The sequence below is a fragment of the Seriola dumerili genome, unplaced genomic scaffold (genome assembly GCF_002260705.1).
Source record: "Seriola dumerili isolate Sdu_G_001 unplaced genomic scaffold, Sdu_1.0 BDQW01000783.1, whole genome shotgun sequence".
NCBI classification, from domain to species: domain Eukaryota; kingdom Metazoa; phylum Chordata; class Actinopteri; order Carangiformes; family Carangidae; genus Seriola; species Seriola dumerili.
The window spans coordinates 235,929-255,043 of NW_019175038.1; the positions used below are offsets into that span (position 1 = coordinate 235,929).

At 41.3% G+C, this 19,115-nt stretch overlaps 3 protein-coding genes and 3 non-coding genes across 9 annotated transcripts; 2 read left to right on the forward strand and 4 right to left on the reverse strand.

Moving 5' to 3' along the window:
• Positions 1-1,651: 1,651 nt before the first annotated feature.
• Positions 1,652-10,941, forward strand: fam240a (family with sequence similarity 240 member A). Its single transcript, XM_022765895.1, has 3 exons — positions 1,652-1,840; positions 3,141-3,262; positions 10,738-10,941. Exons 2-3 carry the CDS (start codon positions 3,141-3,143, stop codon positions 10,841-10,843), a joined length of 228 nt encoding a protein of 75 aa, XP_022621616.1. The 5' UTR covers positions 1,652-1,840; the 3' UTR covers positions 10,844-10,941.
• Positions 5,849-5,930, reverse strand: trnas-gcu. Its single transcript has one exon. It is a non-coding gene; the product is annotated as a tRNA-Ser (tRNA).
• trnaa-agc lies at positions 6,608-6,680 on the reverse strand. The gene has a single exon. It is a non-coding gene; the product is annotated as a tRNA-Ala (tRNA).
• trnas-gcu lies at positions 6,809-6,890 on the reverse strand. Its single transcript has one exon. It is a non-coding gene; the product is annotated as a tRNA-Ser (tRNA).
• Positions 10,942-11,088: 147 nt separating the features above from the next.
• nudt18 (nudix hydrolase 18) lies at positions 11,089-14,392 on the reverse strand. Of its 4 annotated transcripts, XM_022765875.1 has the most exons (8): positions 14,322-14,386; positions 13,633-13,709; positions 13,345-13,517; positions 12,998-13,108; positions 12,784-12,886; positions 12,442-12,565; positions 12,242-12,366; positions 11,089-11,701 (listed from the first exon to the last, which is right to left on the reverse strand). In XM_022765875.1, exons 2-8 carry the CDS (start codon positions 13,670-13,672, stop codon positions 11,319-11,321), a joined length of 1,059 nt encoding a protein of 352 aa, XP_022621596.1. In that variant the 5' UTR covers positions 13,673-13,709; positions 14,322-14,386; the 3' UTR covers positions 11,089-11,318. The 4 variants fall into 4 exon arrangements, with proteins under 4 accessions (XP_022621596.1, XP_022621597.1, XP_022621598.1 ...); XM_022765876.1 differs by lacking the exon at positions 13,633-13,709 and having other exon boundaries at positions 14,322-14,392; XM_022765877.1 differs by lacking the exon at positions 13,633-13,709 and having other exon boundaries at positions 14,304-14,388.
• Positions 14,393-15,160: 768 nt separating this feature from the next.
• On the forward strand, positions 15,161-16,778 carry sdhaf1 (succinate dehydrogenase complex assembly factor 1). The gene is made up of 2 exons (XM_022765874.1): positions 15,161-15,324; positions 15,809-16,778. The coding sequence occupies exon 2, from the start codon at positions 16,331-16,333 to the stop codon at positions 16,577-16,579; it is 249 nt and encodes an 82-aa protein (XP_022621595.1). The 5' UTR covers positions 15,161-15,324; positions 15,809-16,330; the 3' UTR covers positions 16,580-16,778.
• Positions 16,779-19,115: the final 2,337 nt, after the last annotated feature.

Below are 19,115 nucleotides of genomic sequence, written 5' to 3' on the forward strand. Positions count from 1 at the left end.
AAGAATAAACGTGTGTGTGTTATCTATCTTTAATGACACAGGATGTGACAGCTGTCAGGGAGCAGACAGAGCGCTGACAGCGTGTGTGTGTGTGTGTGTGTGTGTGTGTGTGTGTGTGTGTGTGTGTGTGTGTGTGTGTGTGTATGTCGATGATTGACACCTCATCACTTGTGGCCTGAGCTTTTTTCATTCACATGACATAATGGAGTTTGCTCAGTCGTCACGGAAACATTGATGTTGTTTGTTACCTTTCATCAACATCAGTAAAATACAGAGAAAGAAGAAATAAATAACAACATCTGCGTTTTCATCAACTGCAGGTCGAGATTTTGAAATGGTCGAAAGCTCCAGAACAGCTACTAAATGGACTTGAAATCAGAGTGGAAACTGATTTAGCAGTGATGTAAAAATGTGTGTGTGTTGCAGTTGCTGTTTGAAAACGCGTTGAGAGGTTGACGGAGGCGACGAGAGCTCTGCAGTCAGTGGGAATCTTCAGCTCGCTCTGTGGTTTCTCTAAAGTTTAACGAGCTTTCTCAGATTAAGGCGTGTGATGTTAGCAGCAGCTAATGTAGCACACGTCTGCTAACATCACCTCTTCCTAACTCAACATCCCCAGATCTTCTCACTTTCAACAGTAATGCAAAGTAACTGAGTACATTTACTCAAGTACTTTATTTAAGCTCAACACTGAGGCACTGAGACCGACACAGGAGCCATTCCTCTGCACTCAGTACCTTTATTTTTCACACTTCAAGTACATTTTCCTGACTATACTTACATACGTTCATTTAAGTAACATTTTAAATGCAGATTTGTACTTTAATGGAGTATATCTACACTGTGGTTTTAGTACTCTTACTCCTTCGGGTTCGAAGGAGTAAAAGTACTAAAACCACAGGAGGAGGTTTGAAGCATTTATATTTCCCTCCTATCTGTAATTGTAAATGTTATATTTCCCTTAATCCTACCTGGAAGACTCTTGTGATATGATTTCAGACACCATTAAAGTGGATGTATGAAGTGAAGCATCTACAGATAAACACTAATGTTAGCTAGTTTCTAACCTTTGTCTTAAGTTACTTTTTAGCTAGCTAGTATCTACCTTTACCAGTTTAACTAATGTAGTTCGTTTTTAGTCTTTCATTTCCAGTGTTAGCTTGACATTTCATTACCAATATAAAATGTAATTTATGATCTAATGTTGGAAAACACTTGATCATACATGACCCCACCAAGCACCTGGAAACACCTGGAAACACCTGGAAACACCTGGAAACACCTGGAAACGCACAGTGAGGTGTAAAACGACTGCTGGTCACCTTCATCTTTTCTTTTCTTTTCTTGTAAACAGGATTCTGAACGCTTCGCCACTTTCCAACTGTTGATCAGAGCAACACTAAACCATCAGCTGTGTGAAATCTCTCCCTTTAAAGAACATTTCTCAAACTTAAAAATAGTAAAACGACTTCAGAGCTTCACTGGCCAATCACAGTGTAGACTTGAACCAAGTCAGGCAATAAAAAACTGCATCTATAAATAAGTTCATTCACACCTCCGAGCTCTCCCTCCATCCTCCCTGTCTTTCATTTCATTCTCTCTCCATCTCTCTCCCTCTCTCTCTGTCCATCCATGTCTCTCACCCACTGTGTGTCCCTGGAGGACAGAGGTGGGGGGGGGCAGATTTAATGATTGATTTACTGACCAGGGTTCACATGTAAAACATTCATTTCTGCAGAGGAGGGAGGGGAAGTGACACAGAGAGAGAGAGAGAGAGAGAGAGAGAGAGTCATAGGTTCATCCACTGAGGCTGACGGACGTTCAGCTGAAGGTCTGAATCAAGGTTTGTTTTCTACTTTATCTAAAATAATTCAACTGCATTTCACTGTTTAATGTCATTTATTTTCTGCAGCTGTGTGGAGTTATTTTCAGTACAGTTAATCTTAATATTCACTACATGAAACACTGTGGATAAATGTTGATTTATACGTCTCTACAAAGGCAAAACACAGAAACTATATATTGGGTAAAATCTGAGTTATAACCTGTATCTGACCTTATGACGTCTGTTTTCTATATAAAAACATAGCTCCATATTAATGTGGACTTTCTGTAAAAACTGCTTTTTAAATTTGTCGTTACTTCGGAAACAAAAAGGCAGTGACAGTTTCTCTGTGTAGTCGTGCTGCACTGCAGGACTCGTCGCTGCGCTCTCCGCCACAGAAAGAAGCTATTTACAGATAAAGTCAGAGGGACGTATCAGCTGAAAACTAGCCATGAGAGAGCTGCAGCTAAATCTGGATCTCACCAGCTAAGCTCTCATTTTCTGACCCGATAGCATTTTATGTGATTTCATGGTTAAACTACCTTTAAATCACACACTGTATTATATTGATTTCAATATATATAATATAATAGGACTGGGACAGATAGAAAACAAAGACAAACACAGAGAGGCCTGATTCCTTCAGGCTGTGGACTGTAAATAATAAATAAACTTGATTTTTTGTTTTAGTTTTTAGGCCTTGTTTGGCTTCTATACATGATTTTTTTTAGATGATAGAAAGGATGATTATTCTCTCTGCCTTTGTAGTTTCAGTGTAGATTGATAATGTTTCACACCTGATTCGTCGCTGTGAACATCGTTAGTGACCAGTTAACTACCTGTAAAATGGCGTGAACCTGTTTTGTAAAGTGCAGATCATTATCGTGACACTAACAGGAAAAAAGGTTGTTTTTTTTATAATGATAATAGAAAAGCCGTCGGTGGAAATGAACTGAATCTCACAACACTCAGTAAAGGTTGGGGAAAGATCCTGGTTTAACACAGTTCACTGTGAATTCAGATATAACCCATTTATTTACATTACACATACCCACAATCCCAACCACTACCGCTAATAGATGTAAGGCTTCATTTATTCAAAAATTATGATGCATTTTAAAGTAATCCAGTGATTACATTTCCGACAAAACATATTTGCTTGTTGTTTCAGTTTTGTTGTAAATAAACAGTCTGACAGGGCGACCTGTGGGGTCTGTCTTTATGGGAGCACAGTCTCTTATAATTAAAGTATCAGTGGTGGTAGAATCAGTCTGTTCAACAGTAGAAGTGTCACTCTGGGTGTATTGTGTTGTTGCAGATGAATGTGGCTCTGATCCACGACAGACTGCACATTAAGACGTTCTGGGAGAAGAGGATTAACACTCAGTGTCAGAATGCTGACAGCGAGGAGCAGAGGATGAACAAGAGTGCACTCAAAAAGTCAGTAACAACACAACACACAGCAACACTCAAAGTTACACAGCAGAAAGTCCGCCTCTAACTATTAGTCTACACATCCTGTTCTGACTTATGGGAGAAAATAAAAGAAAACTACCTTTTCCATTCTATTTTTTGGTTTTGATACTCAGAACAAATCACTGTCAGTAATATAGATACCTTGGGCATCAATCTGCCCAGTACTAGTGTGAAACAAATAACAAAATGTGTATCATTCAAGGTGGAAAACTTGCAGGTAGAATCAGTTCATGATTCATTCTCATCGTTTAGATCACTCCACCGACGATTTGAACATTCATTGACATTTAAATCCAAAACTTCTCCTTCAGGCTCAGATTCATTTAAACTAAGACAACACAGTCGATCTGCCTGCCCCCTATCACCCTCAGTAAGGAATAAGGCCCTCAGATGCCGAGCTTGAGTCAGCAACTTGCCGCCAACCCCAAGGCGACAATTCATGGCGTTCCAACAGAGTACCACGGTCTCAGACATGGAAATGCTGACTTTCCACCCAACTGCTTCGTTCCTTGCTGCAAACTGCCCCAATATGTGCCGGAGGTCATGGTCTAATGAAGCAAACAGAACCACATCATCTGCAAAGAAGCTTCTTGCGTTAATTCGCACACCCTCCACTTCTAATGTCCCCAAAGATTCTGTCAAAAAAATCCCAACAGAAGCAAAGCACAAACCTGGCTGAACGGCTCCCTGCACTTCCTGTTCATGCAATACGCCCCGAAGGACATAGGTCTTACCCAAGGCTAGGAAACACATTCCGACTGGTGAGGAAAACTCCCATGATCCCTGCTGAATCCTGGTCCATTTGTTCCTCTTAGATCTGGAGTGTGATTTTAAGCACCCTTGAAAAAACTTTCCTGGGGAGACTAAGCACTGTTATACCACCACACCCATCTGCCAGTCCACAGCCACGTCAACCAAGACGGTGTAATAAAATCTACCAAAGATATGAGTCTGTGGACGTTGCGACTGAAGACAACGCTGTGTTCAAAAATGCAAGGGACTGTGTTGGGGGGGGGGGGGGTGGGGGGGGGGGGGCACACGTTGCAGTAATCTAACAGGAATGCATGTTTGCATGTATTTGATTGTTCTTGTCAGATAATGTTGTGTTCCATTACAGTAAAAGTTCACTCCGGTTCAACGTTCCCAACGACCTATTTGAAGTCTGTTGGTTTGGTAGCCCTGCCGCATTAGTCAAGTCCCTTCCTGAGTTGTCTTGCAGAACCTTTTTAAGGCCAACCAGAAGTCTCCTTTCATGACCTCCCCATACTCAGCACCAGTGACCCCATGTGTTTGGGCTGAGCCAGACTGGGCCCTGTGGGTAGTGACAGTATACTCCATCAAAGTTGCTTGTCAATTGGTTGAACAGCATCTGAAACGCTCAGAATTCAGGAAGGTGTGTCCAACTATTTAAAAATATGCTCCATTATATATATATTTTTTATTATTATTATTAATATATTATATATATATATATATTTATTACCACATCTAATGTTTCTCTATGACGGTTGGCTTTTCATCCACTTCTTCAGTTTTCCAGTTCGGATTAGCTATGGACACTTTTGCCTTCCAATGTTTCCGATAAAAGCGAAGGTGAGCTTGCAGGCGGTCACCTTCAAGCTCACTTACCAGGGCCCTGATCCAGAGGGAGACCGCCAATCCTGGCCAAAGTATCTCTTTTCCTGAAGACACAGATCTATCGAGGTCTTTGAATGTGTTGTCTGTGACCAAACTGAAAATGAATGTGGTTTCATTTGTGGTAGACATGTCACTGTCTGGCAAATAGACACATCTATAAACAGATCCTCTCATTACAAACAGCCTCGTCTCTCAGCGAGCTGGAGGACATACCAGGACAAACACTCACTCTCGACCCTCTCCGACAGTCTGGTTGTTAAAGGTCTCAGTAATGATGATCACTAATGAGTGGAACCATCCGCCTCACTGTAACCTGAACTCACCTCGCTCAGCCACTGACAAAAATGAATGACCATCGATAGAAAAGAAAAGATGTTTCAGGGGATTGCTTTCCAGTTTTGAATGTGTACGTGTGAAAACGTAATCATACTATACAACTAACAATCAATCTTTTGAGTTTTTAAGGCAGAATTTGAGCTTGTTCTGTCAGTTCAGGGTAAAATGATCATATTATACTTAAGAAGAATTAACCCAAAGTAAAAACCCATTAGAATCAAGTGACTCGAAATGAATCCATTGTGCTCTGCATGTGTTGGTTCCTCATTGGAATGGCGGTTGCTTTAGTCTGCCATTTTTCCATGTTGACAACAGCTATATTAAAGCAACTCTCTTTATCAGTTTCTCTGTTCCTCATTGACATGTTGTCCCATGGGACCTCACAGTGTTTGACCCAATGTCCTGAGTTAAAACACTCACTTATTATGTCCATCCCACTACGTCTCACTACCTCCCACTCTACCATTTCAGCTAATTCCCCTGTGACCTGCTTTCAGAGTCTTACAGAGAGTTGTTATAATGGAACCGGTTAACTTGTTGGCATGGAAACATGGAACACTAAAGAAAATTCTGTCCCGACGAGGATGGGATTCGAACCCACGCGTGCAGAGCACAATGGATTAGCAGTCCATCGCCTTAACCACTCGGCCACCTCGTCCTCCTGTCGGGCCAGTGTAAAGGAAAAAGCAGGTGTGCGTCTCAGGAGGTTTTCTCGTAGGTACAGGAACATACAGGAGCTACATTTGGCCCTTACACCTGGAAAATCTGGAAAAGTGAATGAACAGAAATGGAAGTTTTGGAAGAATCTTTCCATTTATGCGAGTGTTTTCTTTTCCACAAGTGGCGGCGGACCTTTTTGCTGCAGCCGTGCTTTCAACGTGTTGTTGTAGTTGTTCACTGCTCCTGCCTCCTCCTTCTCTTTGAGCTTGATGTCAGACTAGTTGTGTTTGACACTGTCGGCCAAGCATTGAGAACAATGACCCTTTCTCAACCCTTAAAAACAGACTGTAATCTTAAATAAGCTTTTAAATTAATGGCTTAATTTGTGAACAGCATTTTTATACTGTTTAACTTGCCATCTTCATAGGAAATAGGAATAATTGCAGCAACAATAAATTTCCAGAGTTGTACAATTTTGTCTCGGAGTATCATAAACCTCTGAGGAGTGTTTACGTGTCTGACGACCTTCAAACCCATTGATCTTTAACTCAAGCTGGACGTCGAGGATGGTATTTCATTGTCTCACCTGAGTTAAAACACTCACTGATTTTGTCCATCAGGCTGCTGCATAAAGACTCACTGCCTGAAGCCTCGTCTTCAAGAATAGAAGTGTACTGGAGAATGTGGGCATCGATCCCACTACCTCTCGCATGCTAAGCGAGCGCTCTACCATTTGAGCTAATTCCCCTGTGAACATCTGCACATCATTGGTTTTCCCAGCTTTTCTCCAAGTTCATGTGACAGTATCAATGAGGAAAGAGCGTTAGGGATAGAAACTGATCTTGTTGACATGGAAGACTAAAGTAAACTTCATCCCGACGAGGATGGGATTCGAACCCACGCGTGCAGAGCACAATGGATTAGCAGTCCATCGCCTTAACCACTCGGCCACCTCGTCCTCTTGTGAACAGGTTGCAAAGGAAAAAGGCATTCTGGGTAGTAAACCCAGCGCCCATGTGTTCAGGTCCTAGCCTAGACCTGGTTTATACGAAAGCAACATAAAACCTAATCTTCTAGTCAAGAGTGACCAACACTGCTGCTAAACAATCATTAATTTCTGAAATAAAATACATAGTAAAATATGATCAATACATACAAATAAAAAAATACAATAAAAGGAAATAAATGCAACATATACAGAAGGATAATGAAACAAAAATAAGTATTTCAAATGGACAAAACCAAACTATAAACACAGAGGTACCGTGAAGCAAAACAAAGATATTTAAGCAAAATAGCTGAGGATTTACAAGTTTCTATTGTTTTATGGCTTTATTGTTCTTTAGTCCATGTAATGAATTAATAAAGTGTCCAATTATTATTTTGTGGTTTCTTTTTAGCCCATTTACGTTGGTGGCTGTAATATTTTCTGTACAAAATAAAAAGATTCAGTTTTTTTGTTTTTTACAATCAATATTTTTCTTATAAATAAAGCAAAGTCTCTGTTTTTCTAAACGAATCAGTCACAGGCTTAAAGAAATTTTCTATATTCAACCAAAACAATTTAGTAGAAAGACATTCGTAAAATAAATGACCAATATACTCAGTTTTGCAATTGCAAAATACAGATTTTCCCTCGATGTCGTCTCTGATTTTTGAAAGTAACTGGTTTACAGGATAAATTATAGTCTATAATTTTCAATTAAACTTGTTTATGACACAATATTTCTTATTATGATTCCAAACTGTGTGTTGTGGTTCAGTCTGGAACCTGCTGCAGTACTGTGATGTGGTCAGCTCTGTCATATATTATAATGGGATTATCAGGTGTATGGTAAATATCCTCCTATTGAACCCTCCCTTCTGACATCAGCTATTAGCCCTATCCCTGCTAACCTCAGTCTGCAGCTATTAGCCCTATCCCTGCTAACCTCAGTCTGCAGCTATTAGCCCTATCCCTGCTAACCTCAGTCTGCAGCTATTAGCCTTATCCCTGCTAACCTCAGTCTGCAGCTATTAGCCCTATCCCTGCTAACCTCAGTCTGCAGCTATTAGCCTTATCCCTGCTAACCTCAGTCTGCAGCTATTAGCCTTATCCCTGCTAACCTCAGCGTGCTGCTTTAACCTCACACCACCTCTCCAACCCATCACACCTAATCCCCCTGCTATCCATTACCCTGTACCCCTAATCCCCCACCTATCAATACCATGTATCTCCTAATCCCCCGGCTATCTATTACCCCGTACCCCCCAACACCACAACTACCCACCCCCTCCCCGTCGCCTCTAACCCCAGCTCTAGTCCTCGCTAATTGTGTCCGTTATGTGTGAGCGGGCCAGAGGCTGGAACAACGTGCTGCAGAGAGCGGAGGTGATAATCACAGAGTGATGACTGATGGAGGCGGCTGACACGCAGACACAAAATACAGACAGGCTGAAATTAGAAGATATTCTTATCTAGATATTCACTTCATGACCTCTTCAGTCGACGTGTCAAAGAAAACTGAAATTAAACCACATTACATTTGATCATTTTACATTTTTATGATGCAAAGTTTTATTATCTCTTCTGATGTTTTATTTATTATTTTCTCTGCATTTACATTTTATTTTTATTAGCCTTTGAGGAAAGTTATTTGATTTGGAATTTTGGGCCATATAAATACAATTGACTTGACGGTTAATCATAATAAACAGAATATTTTAAGGTTTCAGATAAAAACCATTTGAACGCGCCTCCTCCTCCTCGGACTGTGGGGAGTTGTAATGAGCTGTTTTCACCCATTTCTGACTTTTTATGGATAAAACAAGCAATCGATTAATGGGGAAAACAATCCGCAGATTAATCGATCATGAGGAAAATGATCGTCCCTCAAACCGTTCATCGTGGGACGTGAGACAGGGAGGGGTCATCAGGTGATGCAGCTCACCTGCTCACAGTGACTCTGATTGTTTATACACTGGATCATTAACCTGGACCTGACACCAAAACAGCATCATAACAATTAGACGTGTAGTTGAGTCTTTATTGGTGTGCACACCTGTCTGCCTGTCCACCTGTCTGCCTGTCTGCCTGTCTGCCTGTCCACCTGTCTGCCTGTCTGCCTGTCTGCCTGTCCACCTGTCTGCCTGTCCAGCTGTCCACCTGTCTGCCTGTCCACCTGTATGCCTGTCTACCTGTCTGCCTGTCCAGCTGTCCACCTGTCTGCCTGTCCGTCTGTCTGTCTATCTACCTGTCTGCCTGTCTGTCCATCCGTCCGTCCATCCGTCTGCCTCTCTCTCTGTCTGTCTGAGGTCAGGAGGATTATCAGCAGCTGAAAGAACAAATGGAATAATCCAGAAAACTCGACAGGAAGGTGGCGAAGAGACAGTGAGGACAGCTGACAGTGAGGGTTAGGTTACACACGCACACACACACACACACACACACACACACACACACACACACACACACACACACACACACACACACATTTACTCATGTAGTGAGGGTGTGTCTGTACTTTCTTTGTTTTGTCTCACTTTTGTACATTTGCATTTTCCATCTGTTGCAGACAAACACACACACACACACACACACACACACACACACTCTCAGGGAGGTTGGTGTGTGTTTGACTGAAGGAGGAGTGGAGGAAATGCTGATGATAACACTTCAGCTGTCACCAAGATACCAGATCTGCTGCTGACTCCAGGTCAGCCAACATCATATTACATCATATTACATCATATTACATCACTACAGACACTGTGGATCAGAACAGACAGACGACTCCACAGCAACACACAGAGGATCTGAAGCAGAGATCAGACAGCAACATCTTCAACTGAAAGGAAACTGACAGGTGTGATGTGGACAGGTGTGACAGGTGTGACAGGTGTGATGTGGACAGGTGTGACAGGTGTGACAGGTGTGACGAGGAAAGTTGTAGTGTCCCTTTTATCATGATCAGATCTTTCAGTTCAACACGTGTATTGTCAGTGTGCAGCCTCCACAGAGCAGCAGCGCTCTGTTGTTTTCCACTGTTACGGCCTCGTTGAGGAAAAAGTCTGAAATGATGAAAATAAAGTCGTAATTTTAGGTTCCTGTTGTTTTAGAGGGAAATATCATCCTGTGAAGTTCCACTTTAGCAGAGGTTTCAAATAAGGAGATACTTCATCTTCTGGCTCATCATCATCATCGTCATCATCATCATCGTCATCGTCGTCATCGTCATCATCATCATCATCGTCATCATCATCATCATCATCGTCGTCATCGTCATCATCATCATCATCGTCATCATCATCGTCATCATCGTCATCATCATCACCATCATCATCATCACCATCATCATCATCATCACCATCATCATCATCATCATCATCATCTCTTGAAATTTTTAATTCTCATATTACAACTTTTTTCTCATTATATGACTTTATTCTCGAAACTGTCTTTTTCCTCTCAATGTGATGCAAATACATATATATCTATCTATATACATATATATAGGTAGATATATACAGTATGTAGATATAGAGAGAGAGTAAATCAGTTTCCCTGATGCAAGTGAATTTTTTCTTTTGCAGAAAGTGTTTGTCTCTGATCACATAAAAACTGCAGTGAGCGTTACCTGAACATACCTGTGATCTAACATCCACCCTGACGACCTCAGTGATGACACTAATGTCACTTTGATTCACTTTCCTCTTTGTTTCCTCAGGAGGAGGAGGAGGAGGAGGAGGAGGAGGAGGAGGAGTGTCCACTGTAATCTGAAACCTTTGGACATGAACTAAAAACAAAAACCTTCCTGTGTTTTCAGGCTGAGGGGGGAGTGGCTGGTCCGACTGGAGAACCGAACCAAACACCTGAAGAGCCTCAACGACAACTACATCAGGAAGATGAAGAAGACAGCTGACCAGACATGAGGTGAACAGGGATGAAGATTCTTCCTCCTGTTTGAAGAGAATAAAGTGACTTTGTGTTTGAGATGTGGTTCTGTAGATTTCTGAGGTGAGGCGTTCAGTAACTGCATAAAACATTTAAACTCATAACAACAGTTTTGTGGTTTTGGTCTCAGGTGATAAACTTAGTAACGTCACTATGACGACAACAAAGGGGGAGAAATTCTGACGTCATGAATTCAATTTTTTATTTTTATTTTGACATTTCTTATAAAATCAAACATACATTAGTGTTTTATTGCTCTGCACATTTTCTCATCATATCAAAACTTTTTTCTTTAACTATTTTGATTTCTTTCTCGTAATATTACAACTTTTTTCTTATACTGTTATTACTTTTTCTTTAAATATTACGACTTCACTTAAGACAAGTATAATTAGACATTCTTTCTCTTTCAGAATAAAAGCTCAACAGTGCGTTCTTTTCACAATAAGAGTCTCAGTAGAGGCTGTGAAGAGGTAGGATCGAGGTGTTTTTGGTCTTTTCCAGCAGTTTCTCTCTCAGAGTTTGTTTCTGGACCTCCAACCAGACGTATCGAGGGTTTTCCACAGGTGGAGGTCGTCCGGTCTTCGTCCACTCCACCTTCTCTCCGTCCTCGTTGCGCGTGACGCGGTCGGGCAGCAGCGCCACCAGCGTGTTGAAGCACACGCCGTCCGTCTTCCCGTGCTGACGGCCGTTGTGCTGCAGGCTGAAGACGCCCAGCGTGTTGACATCGTGGTCGTAGTACGCCGACGGCATGGCCTCCTGCACCACCATGTTGGCCGCCCAGGTCACAGCGTGGGTCTTCACCGCCGCTGCTGTGGGGAGGTGGGGGGTCGGCGCTGCAGGAGACAGGGGGGGCATCACAATACATTGCGCACCGTATTACGCCGCTTTCTGATTCACTCAGCTGCGGCGTAATACAGTGCTCTTCAGAGGTGCGCGTAGGAACACGGTAGTTCAGCGGTTGAAAGATGTAGTGCCAAAGGAAAGAGCCGTTCTCACGGGAAGATAAAGATGAAAATATTCTTTTAATTTTTTGGATTGTTTCGGTGAGTGTTTTTAAAAGTGTCTAAAACACGTTTTTTCTCGTGGCCCCGCCCACAGCAACACGTCACTCTGATAGTGTACCTGTGCTCCTGCTGCCTCTCCTAACAGGTACTACTGCAGGTAACACACTGACTGTACATGACTGAGAGTACATGAGAGAGAGAGAGAGAGGATGATGTAGAGCAAAGGGCCACAGGTTGGACTCGAACCCGCGTCGCTGCAGATAGGACGAGGCCTTCATGGTACGCAGACTCCCTGTCTCTGTCTCCGGCTCTTGGCTCGTCCCTCCTCCGACCACTGTGAACCATGAAGAGTCAGAACAGCTTCGTTACCTTTGATGAGCAGGATCCAGATCTGGTCCTCAGCGTTGGTGAAGACCAGGACGAGTGTCTGCACCACGTGACGGCAGCTCAGGTCCACAGGTAACGTGACGGGATGCCAGGGATCCCGACGGTACCTGAAAGCAGCACAGCAGCCAGGGTCAGAATCAGGTAAACCAGGACAGAGCTGGATCCAGGACCTGCCGTCGTACCTGAGTCCACAGTCGATGAGACGGAGGATGTCTCGTCCTCTCAGGGGGAGGACGGAGTGTCTGTCCCACCAGGAGGCCTGAAGAGACTCCTGATCTGCTGCTGCCACAGTCTTTATACTCCCACCTGTCTCTCACACACACACACACACACACAGACAGACAGACAGACAGACAGACAGACAGACAGACAGACAGCCACACACACACACATTAACTGTTTAATTGTTTTATATGTGAAAATATTTTAAAAAAGTGAAAACGTCATCACAACTTTAAACGTCTCGTCCTGTTCAGGTGAAGGTTAAAAGGTTCGGGGGGTGGGGTGGGTGAGTGACCTCTGACCTGTGACCTTTGCCAGGAAGATGAAGCGGATCCACTGCGGTCCCTGCTCCTGGATCAGCAGCAACGTAATTGGCTCACAGTCAAACCCCGCCTCCTCCTTCACCTGCAGATGGACAGAGCTTCAAGTCAGGTGACCTGGACAGGTGTGTGTGTGTGTGTGTGTGTGTGTGTGTGTGTGTGTGTGTGTGTGTGTGTGTGTGTGTTTGTGTCTCACCTCCCTCCTCAGCGCCTCCTCCAGACTCTCCCCCACCTCCACCCTCCCTGCAGGAAGGTACCACTGTTTATAACAGTCCTGCTTCGCCTCCTGCACCATCAGCACCTCCTCCTGCAAGAGCACACATCAAACACACGCACATCAAACACACACACATCAAACACACACACATCAAACACACACATCAAACACACACACATTAAATGTAAAGTCACCCAGTTAACACCCTGCAAACCAAACATGTGCCCCCACCTGTGTCACTGGACCATATAAAAACAAACCTCCACCTCCACAGTTCTGTGCTGAGGAGGAGGAGGAGGAGGAGGAGGAGGAGGAGGAGGAGTCACCTGATCATTGAAGATGACGGCGCAGACGATGTAGGTGACGTTCTTCCTCAGAGTCGCCGGTTTGCTCTGCTCCAGACCCACGTCACATCCGGTGACCTCTGACCCCTGGCCGCTCAGCAGTCTCTCCACCTGCTCCTCCACCTGCCGCCGCTCCTCCTCCGTCACCTCCATGTCTTCACACACACACACACACACACACACACACACACACACACACACACACACTCTTGATTCAAAGCAGTTTGTGTTATACACTCACTGAGCACTTTATTAGGAACACCTGTTCACCTGAGGGTTTTCTCCTTAAGTCTGACACCTGAGGTTTCATTACTCCTTAGCTGAGAGTTACTTAAGGGTGTTGATGACTGATAAGATAAAAAGAAAAGGACAAATCAGGTAAGAAAACTGAGAATGAAAGCTATAATAACAACAAATTAATAACGTATAATATATAAATATATATTATAATAATTTATAATATAGTATAAGACTAAGATAAGGAGAAAACCTAAAATACTTAAATGAACATTTTAAGGTTATTTACGAAGAAGACTCAAACTTAAAGGGTAATGTTAACACCTACCCAGGGTTAGTGAGGTGTTCCTAATAAAGTGCTCACTGGGTGTATAATCCATACAGTCTTCTACGGTTCTAACCAGATTACCTGCGATGTTTGTTATTTCTACGTAATAAACACAGAGCACTCAATGTAAGTGGTGTAACTACAGTGCATTAAAAACAAATAAAATCCTGTATTAACTGTGTTTATTAACTTGTTTCAGATCCTGGAGTCAGAGCTGAACATGCTGAGGTTCATGGTTCGTGAGCTGAAGTGAATCAGTGACGTCAGAGGGCTCTGACAGCAGCTAACGTTAGCAGAAAACCGAGAAATCCGTTTTTCCCACTTTTATCAAACGCCCCACTGGAAAAGGTTTTTAATCAAACAGAGAAAAACTCACGTAAATAAAAAGACGAACCTTCCTGTGGCGAACAGCAGCGGTATGTTTTCACTCATCAGCTGACTGCTGCTCCTCTGTGTTGACATTTGATACCCTGAACCGAAACAGGAAAAGTGCTTACGCTTCCGGTTCGAGGCTTTCAAAATAAAAGATATTGAATATATATAACTATTAGGTGCTGGCGGTTGTGAAAAATATAGCTACTTGCACTTTACATGAGTATTTTAATTTTGTACTATTTTATACTTCTATTCCACTAAAACTGATCTATTAATCTAATTATTATTTTCATTATCGATTGATCTGCTGATTATTTCTCATTTAAGGACACCTTCACATTACTTTTTCTATCTGACCAATAGTCAAACCTCAACCTCAAATTATTACGTTTATTGTAATTTAAGAAGATGAGGTATAGCAGCGAATTCTCACTTTTGAGAAGCTTTTTTCTTAATTTCAGTTATTAAATTTTTACAATTTTGAATTTTTTCAATTGATCAATTAGTCTCTTTCATCTCTAATAGTACATGTTGTTGGGTGGCATATTTTATAGTCTTAATAATTTTTTTTATTCAAATATCTTTGATAATGTTAATAAATCTGTCCTATGAATGTAGAACAGTATTATTATAAAATAATAATTTATGTTATTTAAATTATTTTCTTATTTAATGTCAATACTTTAACTAAATGAAGCTGATAATACTTGTGTACTTTTACTTAAGCAGATTTTGAGTAAGGACTTTTAATTAAGAAGTGGAACAAGGGTGAACTTTGTACTTTTTGATTTTATTGTGAAATCACTTGCCGGAAGTCACGTGTTTTGTAGTCTTTCAGCTTCACAGTGGTGTTGTAACGTGTAGTAAGGTCACACAGAGGCAGTTTACAGCAGCTAACACAGCTACTTAAAGTCAGTTTATGTTATAGATGAGTTTTATGATCGATTAACGATCTGACGTTTCACCAACACCAACGGTTTGACCAGCGGAGGCGGTTTAAATCCGTTACCAGTCAGTAACAGGTAAGTTAACCTGGTTTAGTTCTGTGTCCTGGTTTATGTCAGTTAACATTTTGTCTTTCTGTTTTCATCAGTTCATTGAAACATTAGCTGCTTGCTGAGACTCTAAAAAACAAACCTTTTTATTGCAGCTTTATCTTCTACTTTACGTTTCCTGCGTTAATACACGAGCTAACAGGCTAACTGTATTTCTACTGCTGCTGCTACTAGAACTACAACTACCACAATATCTATCCGGATAGATAAATACATGTACCTGTACTCTCCTTGTACAAGTACATGTGTGTTTGCAGGATCTATGTACTCCTGCTAAAACACATGTACTTGTGCGAGGAGAGTGTGTGTGTGTGATTTTATTGCCGATGCATTAAGATGTATGTATCAATCAATCAATCAATCAATCAATATATGTGAAGCACTGTTCATTCAGGTTTTTATTGTTGCTGACGTCAAATCATTAAACTGTGTGTTTGTTGTTCTCCTGCAGTCAAACATCAGACCCTGTATCAGTCTGCTCTGCATCATCATCACCTGAAAACCTCACACCGATTCTCAGCCAATCAGAGCTCCTCCTGCTCCCTGCATCCACCCAACCCCACCCTGCTCTGGGCAACAAGGCTGTTTGTAGGATCAGATCCTGAAAAATCAACAGGAAGAAAAACAAAGCTGAGCGTTGTGGTGTGTTCAGGGTCCACTGTGTTCAACTGTAGCTCCAGATTTACACTCATGATGCATTCAGGATGTGTCTGAAATCATAAATTTGACACTAGAGGAAGCTCAGTGAACTGCTGATAGCTGAATCTGTTTTATAAAATCTGCTCTGACAGTGAAGGTTTTCTCCTTCACTTCATTCTCTTCAGACTGAAACTAGTGTTTTTCAGAGGAACTGCAGCTGAAGATTTTCCAGTTCTGGTGTCAACATGTTTTTCTAGCCTCCTGCTCAGCTGGTTTCTGACTCCTCTCTGTTCCTAAAGGAGAAACTTTAGTCTCGTGAGTTCGAGTTCGTCCGATGTCTCGTCACAGTAAGCTGCAGAAGCAGGTCCTGGCTCTGTACCGGCACTTCCTCCGGGCCGGTCGGGACAAACCGGGCTTCATCCCCCGAATCCGAGACGAGTTCAGGGAGAACGCTCGCATCAAGAAGACGGACGTGATGCACATCGAGTATCTGTACCGGCGAGGACAGCGGCAGCTGGAGCAGCTGAAGGACGTCAACACCAAACAGCTGGGCTCCTTCTCCAAACCCAAAGACCAGAGCTGACCTCTGACCTGAACCACGTCACGTGTCTTCGAACGACACCAACAAATACCTCCTAAAGACTTGGTTATTACCAAAATGTCATACTGAGATGTTGTGTTCAAGTCCAGTGGGGAAACTAAAGCTCAGTATGAAGAGAACATGCAATGTGATAAAAGTCAAATGATTGTGTTGGATGTTTGGAAAGCTGTGCTTTTTTTTGTGGGGGGGGGGGAGGGGGTAAAAATCACTAATAAAGTAAAAGGTTGTAATAATTTAAAGTATTTGTACTTTACTGTTGTATTTTCTTTTCATGTTACTTCAGAGTTCTGCTCCACTTCATTTTAGGGAAATATTTGACAGCTTAGTTGCTTTTTTATTATTATGCATATAATATATTTGCATGTAAAACACATAAAGAGTTTCTATTAATAATATTTAATATGATGCTTTTTCCTAAATTAAACAAAGTATATAATCTTGATTATACTGCACGTACTACAGAAGTAACAGGATGTAGTGGAGTATTTCTGCAGTCTGGTAGTCTTAGTAGTTTTACTTCGTAAGAATCTGATTTCTTCCTCTGTCACTGATAAAAGCCACAAAGAACATGTAAATATTATCAGTAGATTATTTTGGAAAGTGAAAACAGTTGTGATGAAGTTTGATGCAGCTTTAATACTGTGGATGTTCTGGAAAAGAGGAAAAGCTTTTCAGGACAACATCTGCACAGATAATAATTGGCAGAGAGCATTCTGTATCAGCAGTCAAAATAAAGAAGTTCATACCAACATTTTACACAATATAAACCCAACAAATCTATACTTGTCCAAATTTTTAGATATTTAAAACAAATGCACTTTTATAATAATGGACCAGAATCTTTGATTCATTCAGTTACTTTTTGGGTTCAATTGACAAACTATATATTCTGTAAACGTAAACTAAAAATTGATATTGAACGTGGAAATACAATTAAATATTTTGAACAATGTGACATTGAATCCATTGTAAATTATTTGATCCTTTATGGTAAATTCCACATACATAAATGCAGAATAACAAAAGTCACTCACCCCCAATTTTACTTCATTTTTAGGTGAATTCAAAATATTTATCAAAATTCTTGATCTTATAATTACTAAAATGGTAATTATGATATATATAACAATAATTTGATAATGTATGATATGATTTTTTCTCATAGTCAATTTTCCTCTTATTTTCTTTTTATTTCTTTTTATGTATTTTTTCTATTATTTCTTTTTTGCAATTTTTACTCCTGACTCTATTCACAATTATATTGACTCTATGTTTGCATTGTTTGTATCAATAAAGATTGAATGAAAAAAGGATGTTTTAGTGCTGACCGCTGGGGGCGGCAGCAGATCCGTGTCTCACAGCAAACACCAGCGAAGAAGAAGATATGTAAACAGGAAGTGAGGCATCTTACATCCTCCAGTCGATAGAATCGTTACAGTTTTATATTTTCGGTATATTTCTGTGGAAATAGAGACTTCAGCTTCAGTTAACGGCTCCAGGTGACGTCATAACGTTTAGTTTTAGTCGTGACCGTTGTTGTTTCGTGTCGTCGTCGTTTATTCGTGTGTTTTTCGGTCATGTCGGGAGGAGAAATGACGAACGCTCAGTTACTTCAACAGGTAAGAACATCAAATAAAACACAGTGAACTGATCTGAGAGCGCAGGTGTGTTACTTAAAGAAAAGGAGCAATATTAATATCACACTGACTAATACAAGTTTTAGACCAGCGGCTTATTTATTTATTTATTAACAAAATGAACTTCGAGTATCAAAGTAAAAGTCCTCATTATACAGGGAAAAGCACACGTGCATATTATATTACATACGGATGCACTAATGTGTGACCAGCCTTTTTAAATGGTTTAACTATTTTATATATTACTGTGAAGTTTAATCTGCAAAACCTCATACAACTGCAACAATTAGTCGATTAATCGATCGTCAGAAAATTGATCTGCAACTACACTAATAATCAAATAATCGTTCTGCTCATTTTTTAAATTTAAAAATCCCAAATATTTTCTAGACTACAGCTGCTGAAATGTCATATATGATCAGACAAAACAAGACACATCAGATCTGTCTTGAGGGAATTAGAGCAGATGTTTATTTTCTTACATTTTATAGACAAAAAGAATGATCGATCGATCAATCAAAAAAAAAAAATCGGATTAACCAACAGTGGCAATTATAGCTACTTGAAGTCCTACAACTCTCAATGTCACGAAGAAAGAGATATAAAGAGATAAAACAGGTAAAACCACCGTAACGATCCTCTTAAAAACATCTGTGTCCTTCCTGCAGATGGCGCTGCTGCAGTGGCTGTCCTCAGACACTGACGACGACCGCAGGATTTTGGCGGCGATAACGGGCTTTGGGGTCGGCAGAGAGCTGCTGAACCGGTTCACCGGCCAGGACAAAGTGGATGCTTACAAGGTGCTGTGTTTTCTCAGAAAAAACAGCTGATGAGCGTCACTGTAAAAGAAAAAACGTTAATGGCTTTTACCCGACTCATCC